Below are 9,592 nucleotides of genomic sequence, written 5' to 3'. Positions count from 1 at the left end.
TGGAAGTTATGAGAACTTTCTGAATCTTGGATTCCCCACTTAATATCTCTATGATCATACTGCCTCAAGGAAAGAGACTTTACCAAGGAAACAGGCAGGAGGCACTAGCTTGCCTATTTGTGGGGGGTATTTTTACTGGTCATCAGGGCTCTCCAGTATCATTCCCTGAATCTACTTTCAGACTGAAAGATGAAAAAAGTTTCATTTAGGGAAATTGCATGCACACACACACATCCAGGCTCAAAGTTAAAATACTAATTGACAAATTTATTTTCCTTTTTTGACCAGAAGCTAGTAATCTAGGGTGTATATGTGATCAATATTAGATAACTAATTTTGTACTTGGTTCATGTGAATTGGTATGAAACATTATACTTGAGTTCCCTGAGCACTGTGGATCTCCGGATTAGTTAAGGTAGCATTACCTGTTGTAAACCCTCAACTCTCAGTGGCTTAACACAAGAGAAGTTTATTTCTTGATGATGTTAAATCCTCTCAGAAGGAGCAGGTATGTGGGGGTATGTGGGTCCTCTGGTCATTCAGAGATACAGGCTGATGGATGTTCTACTGTCTTCTATACATGACTTCCAAGATTGCTTTAAGCAAAACAAACAAACAAAAAACCCAAAACACTCAGCCAGGCAAGAGGGGAAGAGAGTATTATTCATTCATTTATGGAAGGGATTTATGAGCCAGACCTAGAATTAGGGCACATCATTTCTAATAACTTTCCATTGGCAGGACTCAATCACATAAACCTTTCTACAGGTGAGATTGGGAAAGGTAGACTAGTTATATTCCCAAGAAGAATAAAAAAAAGGGTTTGGGGGAGCATATAACAATTTCTATCACAGTCCAAATATCTAAGAACAAATAGAGTTTCATCTTTTTCCCTCATGTCAAACCACCTCCTTACCTCTCCAAAGATCTCATCCATCCCTGAGTCCAATTCCAGGCCCTGATTTCCAGATGATAAAGTTCTCACCATCATTCCAGATGTGGCTCCTCATGTGCTGGCAATCCATGAACTAAAAAGACGAGTTATCTTTCTTGTCCCTCTCCACCTAGTATTCAGTGATAAAGTAGGGGCACTTTCACCCCATGACACTAATCATAATAACACTACCATTCATAAAAGGGAAGACTAGGAGACACAGCTCAGTAGATTAAGCAACGATCAAATCCTACTGGGCAAGCTTTATGAAATCCTGCTGACTTGGCAGTTGAGGCAATTCCTTAATTGGATGCTGATTCTTTTCTCTAGAGGAACATTTTTTTCCTTGTCCATTGTTCTCCATAGCTCCTGCCTCCATCATCCTGAAGGTTATTACTTATCCATTATCTTTCATGGCAACATTTGAAGTAGTTACAGAGAGTTGCTCTCCCTGGGGTTGTACAAGTTTAGTAGCCTACTTCCTGCTCACCAAGTGTGGGGACCCAAAGGTTGTTCAAATAATCAAAGGCATTTTTAGTCTAGTCTTTTGGTTTTGTTGATAATCAGCTCCCTCAAATACTTTCATTTTGTTCCTGGTGCCTATAAATACATCTAAAGTTCTTTTCCTTAGCATGATTATCGATCTGGATTTATTTATTTATTTTTTGCTTCCTTACAACTTAATGGTTCTACTATGGATACTATCTGAGATAAAAGACCTAAATGGGAAGACCACACCTTAAACCTGTCTTTACCTCAGGACTGAAACTTACAGACCTTTGTTCCTCAAATCCATTTTATCTCTTACTATTTGGGATCTAGAAGCATTAAGCTTTTATAAACCTCAAGTCTTCAATTCCTAGACTTTCTCCATTCCTTTTCATGTCTATTTCCAAACAAACTATCACTTTAATAACTAAAAAGTAAAAGCCAATTCCATTAACATTTGAACTCTTTGCAAACTTTTTCCTTATAGGACGGGTTGGCAAACTTCTTCTGTAAAGGTCTAGATTGTAAATTATTTTAGACTTTGTGGACCATAAACAGCTTTTGTCACAACTACTGAATTCTGTTGTAGTACAAAAATAGCCATAGATAATTGGCTATGTACCAATAAACTTTATTTTTTAAAAAAGTTGATGGGCCAGATTTGGCGGCAGGCCCCAATTTGCTGACCCCTTCTTTAAAGCTAAAGGCTCTGTAGGCATGTGATTGGCCTTCATGTTTTACAGGTGAAAGTTTTACTCTGATTATTACTGTTGTACAACAACTAAGCTAATGTTATATATGCTGGTTTTTTTTTATTAATGCGGCACTCTACTTCCAGTACCAATTTATATATTATTCAAAATGTAAAATAATGCATTTTTTCCTAATTGATAAACCCACAAATGCCAACAGCTTAGCCCAATAGAAAGTTTCTTCACTGATCTAAAGTCTATCCAGTCTGCTATAAGGGTTGTTGATGTTGGGGCACATTACTCAGTGCAGGCATTCAGGAATCCAGGCTGACAGTGGCTCTGTTATCATCAATGCAAAGCTTTCAAGGTTATCCTGGGTATTGACATTCAGCTGAAACAGGAAGAGAATGGATGATCACTTATGAGAGGATTTCATGGGCCAGATATGGAGTATCTCACAGTACTTCCGCTCACATTCCATTGACTGGAACATGGATATAACTCGATTGTAAGGAAGGCTAGGAAATGGAGTCCAGCTTTACAGCCAGGAAGAAGTAGGCATAGATCTTGGTGAACATACTGAATTCTCTGCCTCAATTCCTAAATGAATATTAATGACTGAGCCTTGCACATGAGCTGTATGACTGTAGGCTCAGGGCCCATCTTGCCTTTCTTATAATAGGCATAAAATTAGGATTAAATGTACAAAGCATATAAAGATACTTTGTCACTTGTTAACTAGCAAACACTTTACATGTATGAAAGAATATAATGGACACCTGTACAGCATTCCCCCAGAATTATATATGTTAACATTATACCATATTTGTGATTCAGATGTATTTTAAGATATAAACATTATAAATGTAGTTTGAGGCTTCTTAAGTACTTTCCTTCAATTCTGTTCCTCTTTACCCTTCCTCACTATCATGAACTCCGTGTTTGTGACTCTTAACGCACTGACGTCACATTTTTTATTACTTAAACTGGTCAGTAAGTCAGCACTATTGAATTCCACCATAGTTAGCCAAATCTCTTGTGGGAGGAAAGACATGGTATTCTGGTTAAAGCATTCCAGGGGTGAGAGGCATGGATTCATCCCTCAACCCTCATAGCCAGTCTCTAGGTATAGCAGCCTCTTGGGAATGAGGGAACAGGGAGATAGGAAGTTGAGAGGTAGTCACAGATCAGACCATGATGGGCCTCATGTATCAGCTGAATATTAAGATTTTATCCTGAAAACACAGAGGAATTTCATTCATTATTAGACATGGTCAAAGTTGTGGCTTAGACGGATTATTCTCATAGCCATGTGAGGACTGCTAAGAGGTTGAAAGACCTTTGCTGTAGTGCTAAGGAGAGATAATATGGGCTTCAACTAAGATGGTGACCCATGGGGATAGGCCTTTTCTTCACAAGCACTTTGAGAGCTCACAAATTTTCTTTCTTGCTCCTTCAGAAAGGATTGTTGTATTTCAGTTTGGCATGGGGGTGCCTCAAGCAGAAACTGCTCCTTCTTCCTAGCATTTTGATTTTGACCTTCTAAGCTAAGTTGTAGAAGTCTCTCTACATCAAGATTATAGTTCTTCTGTTGGACTCCTAAAGCACCTTGCATTCATTATCTTTTTTAATCTTCACAGCAACGCTGTGAGATAGTTACCATTTTTACTCCATTTTAAAAATGAGGAAAGTGATGCCCAGAGTGGTTAAATGGCTTGCCTAATATTACTAGGAAGAGCCTAAGCTGTGTTGTTTTACTTAAGTCTGATTTACTATCTTGATACCATCTTGTCTCTCTCATGGCGTAACAGCTAGAATTTACTGAGGAATTGCTGTGTGCCAGGCACTGACTGTTCTAAGTCCTTTACATGTGCTATCCCATTTAATCATCCATACAACCCTCTGAGGTAAATAATATTATTATCCTCATTTTACAGCTGAGGAAACTGAGATCTAGAGAATTTAAGTAACTTGTTTAAGATGCTACATCTGGACAAGGTGATTAAGACAAGTGAACTCTGGATCCATTGCCTTGTACTACCTTTAACGGGAAGGCAATTATTTTGATTTCCAAAAGTATGGGGAGAAGGAAAACACTATGCTATAGTTTAAAGCTCTTATTAAGCTTTGTTAATATAGCCCTAATCTCAGTGTGTCAAAATATTGTGGAGAATTTAACTATAAGCCACAATCAGTACCAGATTTGAATGGGCATAGCTTGATTATTGATATGTGCAATTTTGCTTCAGTCTTTGCCATGACTTCTTAGTATGGCAGAGTAGTCACAGGAGAGCTAGCCAAGAGCTAGGAGGCCAGGGTTCTAATCCTGTTTCTGCCATGAATGGTCTTTGAGTTCTTGGGTGGGTCAATTAATTTCCTTAGATTTCAGTTGTTCCATTTCAAAAATTCAAGAAATGAACTAGAGTACTTCCAGTGTCCCCACCCACTCTGTGATTCTCTCTTTGCCTTTTTTCCCCCCATTCCATCAGATACTGACTTCAAAAAATGACAGGAAATTTAAATAAGGAAACACTTCTAAAAATGCAACAAATTAATTTTAATATTTCCAAAGGTGAGGACAAGTAAATATTATAGAATAACTAGGAATTATTTTTAATATTCTTCCCACTAATATTATAAATGTAATTCATATTTTAGTCATTTGCTTATACATGAAAAAATCTAAATCTATGACTCTGTGGCTAGCATCTTTTTTAAAAAAATAAGGTTTAAATAAATTAAACAAAATGAGTATGAAACAAGTACATAACTAAGAAAGGTAACACCTTGAAAAGAAATCAACTCATGAAATAGTTTTAATATTTATCCTCTTGAAAGAACCCGATTTGGGAGAACATGGAGAGACAAAAGAAAAGACTGATATACAGAGGATTCTAGAAAACAGGCAGTTCCCCCCTCCCCCGACTAATTCTTTATAAAAAAGCTATTTCTTTACACAAATGTATTTGTAGATAAGATAAATGTACTTACTAAGTTGACAAAATTGCTTTCAAATCTACTTTAACATCCACCTCTCTACAAAGGAGTGGATCCTAGCCTGGAGGGCAGGGTGATATAGTTTTTGTTTTTTTTTTTCCCCTACTTCCCAAATGGAGTTTTGCAGGAACCTGACAGTATTTGTTCAATTTGTTTAAATGATGAAATAGATGTGGGCCTGGGAAAATAAGCCCATATTAACATTTCTTGTTTTTGCCCTTAACTAAAGGGCTTGGTAGTAATAGCTTAGAAATTCTGAGCTCTGGTAACCCCCACATGCACTGAGTGATTCAGCAAGATGAACCCTATCTCAGTATTCCTTGTGACACAGGAGGAGAGGTGAGGTGGAGCTAATGCCCCTGCTTCCATGGACTGATTGGCAATGCTGAGGGCAGCCTCATCAGCCAGCCTCCAACATCTTCTTTTGGTGTTTCCTACCTTTACCTTTCTGATTTTTACTTTCCTTAAGGAAGCCATTGTTGACTTTCTTAATAAATTTCAGGCATGGTGCCAGGCACTGAGACTACGATCATGAAGATGCTGGCTCTACTCTTGAGGGCTCCAGAGTCTAAAAGAAGAATGCTGTATTTAGTCCTCTGACCCATTCCCATCTCATTTCCTTCCCCTGGGCCTAGGTAACTCTATCTCTAAGAGGAAGGGATTGCCTGAGAGGATTTCTAAGATTATCAGGTAGGAAAGCACCCACGTGTCTGTAAATTAAATAAGACTGATTAAAATTTATGGAATCCAGACCTAGGTATACAGGGTGGAGTGTTGAGAGGTGATAGGATCCTGGCCCCAGCATTCTTAATTCCTGGAGCTCCTCCTCTGCCCAGAGAGCGGGGATCGGGGGTCTAATGATCTCTGGGCCCCAGTGGTTTGCAGCCTGGGCACATGTACACACATAGACTTCTTGGATATCTTGGTCCTTCAGGACAAGGGTAAGTCACCTGAAATGTCCATTGCTCTTTATTCTTTCATTTCACTGAAGGAGCAGTAGCTGGGCCCCAAGCCTCTCACAGTGCAGTCAGTGCTGTCACTGTCACATCTGCCACAGTGACATTCAGTGGCTACTGGATAGGTATATAGGGAATCTGCCTGGTGAGCGCAGCCAGGCACCTTCACGGTCTCATACACCAGCTCTTTGAAGGTACATGTTTTCTGGATGTTGGGCCTGGCTGGGTCCTTGTACACTAGATCCTGTGGAGTTTAAAAATGGGAGAGTTAGGCTAAAATATTCTGGAAGTTTCTATTTAGCATAATCAAAATGAGATGGGAATTTAATACTGCTTGCTCTAGCAATTACCCATTAAATCTCACTTAAGGAATTCTTAACCAAGGAAATATGATCTCATAAATGTCCTGTATGCTATACCACATTTCTTGGTTCTGGAAATCTTACAGAATATATGTCATTCCTTTTCCTACTCCTTATGTCTATATCAAATCTTAAATATTTCTCAAACTATAGAGAAACTTTAAATATCAACATAGAAAAATGATGAAATAGAGCTATAGCAGAAATTTTAAGTTGATTTTTGTACTTAGTCGAAAGCTATGTTAATGACATGAACCATAAAACACTGCATTTCAATTTCTCAGAAAATATTTCCAAATACATTGTCCCTGTGTGTTTATAAAAAGCCAAAAGACATGAGGAAATGTCACTACTTAACATGACCATGAAGTCACATGGAAAATTTTAAATATTCCACTGTCTTGTAGATATTTCCTACCCTTAAATGCTATGTATTTTGCAGGGCTCTCAGTTTCAAAGTATACACAGTTTGCATATGAGAACTTTTAATCCAGGCAGAACGGGTTTGTTCCAACAGTTTCTAGTAAAATTATTTGCACCAAGGGAAGAAATTGGCATTGCTGTTTAATTTATTTCAATATCATGCTATCAGGTCTGTTGATCAAACTCATTTACCATCCAGTAAAATATATTTCATTAAAAAGTCGTTACTTTCAATTTCAGTTTATAGAATGAAATTTTGCATAGATAACCAGGTGTTATAGGAGAAAAAAGTAAAGAAAATAAAGTAGAAACTCTTTACTTGGATTAATGCAAAGAAACTGTGTGAAAACAAACTAGTGGTTTTATGCTTCTGTGCCTTGCTTTTCTCAATGGCATGAAGAAGTGAGTAGGTTTGCTGATTCATTTTGGTTCTAATAGTCCACAAGTATGGATTGTGTTCTGAGGCTGCTTGTTGCCATTTGTAATCAGGTGGGTGAATAAAACAATTTTTATAATATGTCTATTTGTGTTTTCATGTGGCTTGGAAAAATATATTTTGATACTATCTCTGTTGCAGAGATATGGCTTCAATTACACAAAATGGCTTTCGGGGAATATGGTAGATCTTCTATTATTAAGTATGTGTATGTTTACATGTTTATCTCTCTATATGTAAAATCTACCATAGCACTACTTTTTTTTGGAAGTGCAGAGTTGGCATATTACCAAGTTGATCAGATCAAATCTGACATTTTGCTAGATTTACCCCAATCAAATCCAAGCCCAGACATCTAACTGATATCATGGTATTTAATCCCAATCATAACACAGACGGTATTGACTAAGGAGCTCATGGCTATTACTTGGGAAAGTTAAAATATTCATAAAGTGGGAATTAATGAAGCCTGCCTTGGACAGACCCTTGCACCCTCCCTTCCAGCAAAGCAGAGTTCCTACCCGGGTGTAGCAGTAGCCGGCACACCATGTGGTATTGATGCTTATGCAGAAGCGACATTCCTCCTTTTCCACTGTGATGGTGATGTTGGTCAGCTCACAGCTCTTGGAGCAGATTGCTCTCCAGCAGCAGAAAAGGAAGCAAAACTGGACTGACTTCATCCTGGGCTATAAAGCAAACAATTAAGGCTCATGAGAAACCAAAAAGCCCCCCAAAATTATAATCATGTAAGTTGACCAAAGCAAAAATAATTGATCTGCCCATCCTCCCCAGTCACATTTTGCTCCAGCATTTTTTTTCCTTCCTTTTCCCTTCCCTTACTTCTTTCTCAAACATTTCTTCTTATTCTCCTTCTCCTTCATTTTTTTTTATCAAGTAGACCCATATTAAGATCAAAACTCCAATATAGTGATTTAAGCAGAGCAGTATTTAAAGATCAGAGTATTTAAGTGATTATTCTGAGGATGGTAATTGTGATAATCATGTTTGTCCCTTCATTATCATTTTAAAGACCATTTTTGTTTAAAAATAAAAAGGAAATTCTATACTATAAAATTGGTTCATCAGTTTTAGCATTTGCTTTTGCTCACCTTTGTTTAAAATAAGACTATTTCAAGAGGCCAGGTGAATTGGTCTATATAAAGTCCAGTTGTTTGCTTACAGTGACTCCAGTGTATTAACTATATTTAAGAAGCCAGGTTGACATGTATAAATCATCTACACAGCAGTAGTTGAAAAGGTCTAGATTTGTTCTCCAGATCCTGAAAAACCTTTAATTTCAAAAGTAACTGTCACCACTTGTTAACTGTAGGTGCCAAGACTCACCTTTGGTTAGCTGCCTTATCTGGGGAAAGCTGTATACTGAGTCAAGTCCCACTTCACCTTTTATACAAAATCATGCGCAACTAACACCTTGTGGATTTGTTGGGTATTAGTAAGACCAATGTTAGCCTGAAGCTTGCTGTAAGTGAATCAGTGTTTAGGTAGACAGGGAGATCAAGCCTTACTAAAGTAGTCTAAACGCAGTTGATCAGGAAAAATAATGTTACCAGAGATGATGATTTTGTACAAATTAAATTTGATATAGTAGCACACCCACTCCTTTACCTTGTCAAATTAAATGTGACTCTAGGTTTTTCTTTTGTATCTTTAACTCAGGGAATTCAGAATCCTTTCCAAGTATTGCTTTAGCCCCTTTGAGGGGGTGCATCAAAAAGATATGGTTAATAAATTGTTCTGAGAGCAGCTTGAAAGCTGTTAAGTGAAAAAACAAACAAATGGAAAGTCTTTCGTGATCTGACTCCTATCTAAAGTGTAAACTCTATTTCTCTTTACCTCCCGCATCCAGGTCCCCTAATCTCAAATATTATTCTTTGATGCTGTACTTGTAATTCTCTAAATGTTCTGCTGATTCATTTCTCCAGATCTTTGCAAATGCAGTATTTGTCCTGCCTGAAATATCTTTGTTTCTTACCTGTGCTCTCCAACATTGCTCCCATCCCTGGCAAATTTCTCAACCTTCAAAGCTCACCTGTGAGAATTTAGGATGGGAGATAGAGGAGAGCTTTAATAACTACCTTCTGTTTGCAATCATTAATATAACTGTTTCTCCCAGTAGAGTATGAGCTCCTTGGAAACTGGGATTGATTTAACAGATATTTATTATTTAAACAGTGTGGCTGGAGCAAAAGAACAATGGTAGAAATATTGTCAAAGATAAAACAGGAGTCAAATCATGTAGGACCTTGGTTTTTGCTGTCTGTGAGAGGGGACCAATTGCAGGA

General features: G+C 37.7%; 1 protein-coding gene across 1 annotated transcript; it reads right to left on the bottom strand.

The window, feature by feature from the left end:
* Positions 1-6,081: 6,081 nt before the first annotated feature.
* LOC116638606 (follitropin subunit beta) lies at positions 6,082-7,969 on the bottom strand. Its single transcript, XM_032414722.1, has 2 exons — positions 7,811-7,969; positions 6,082-6,312 (listed from the first exon to the last, which is right to left on the bottom strand). The coding sequence occupies exons 1-2, from the start codon at positions 7,967-7,969 to the stop codon at positions 6,082-6,084; spliced, it is 390 nt and encodes a 129-aa protein (XP_032270613.1).
* Between the last annotated feature and the right edge of the window lie 1,623 nt (positions 7,970-9,592).

The sequence above is a fragment of the Phoca vitulina genome, unplaced genomic scaffold (assembly GCF_004348235.1).
Source record: "Phoca vitulina isolate PV1807 unplaced genomic scaffold, GSC_HSeal_1.0 scaffold16, whole genome shotgun sequence".
Classification (NCBI taxonomy): domain Eukaryota; kingdom Metazoa; phylum Chordata; class Mammalia; order Carnivora; family Phocidae; genus Phoca; species Phoca vitulina.
The sequence above is the reverse complement of the archived record's forward strand: the minus strand, read 5'-3'. Positions and strand labels throughout refer to the sequence as shown.

Coding starts and splice junctions, on each gene's coding strand:
- LOC116638606 (XM_032414722.1), bottom strand. CDS start 7,969: ATGAAGTCAGTCCAGTTTTGCTTCCTTTTCTGCTGCTGGAGAGCAATC. Junction 6,313..7,810: donor CCGGCTACTGCTACACCCGG/GTAGGAACTCTG, acceptor TAAACTCCACAG/GATCTAGTGTACAAGGACCC.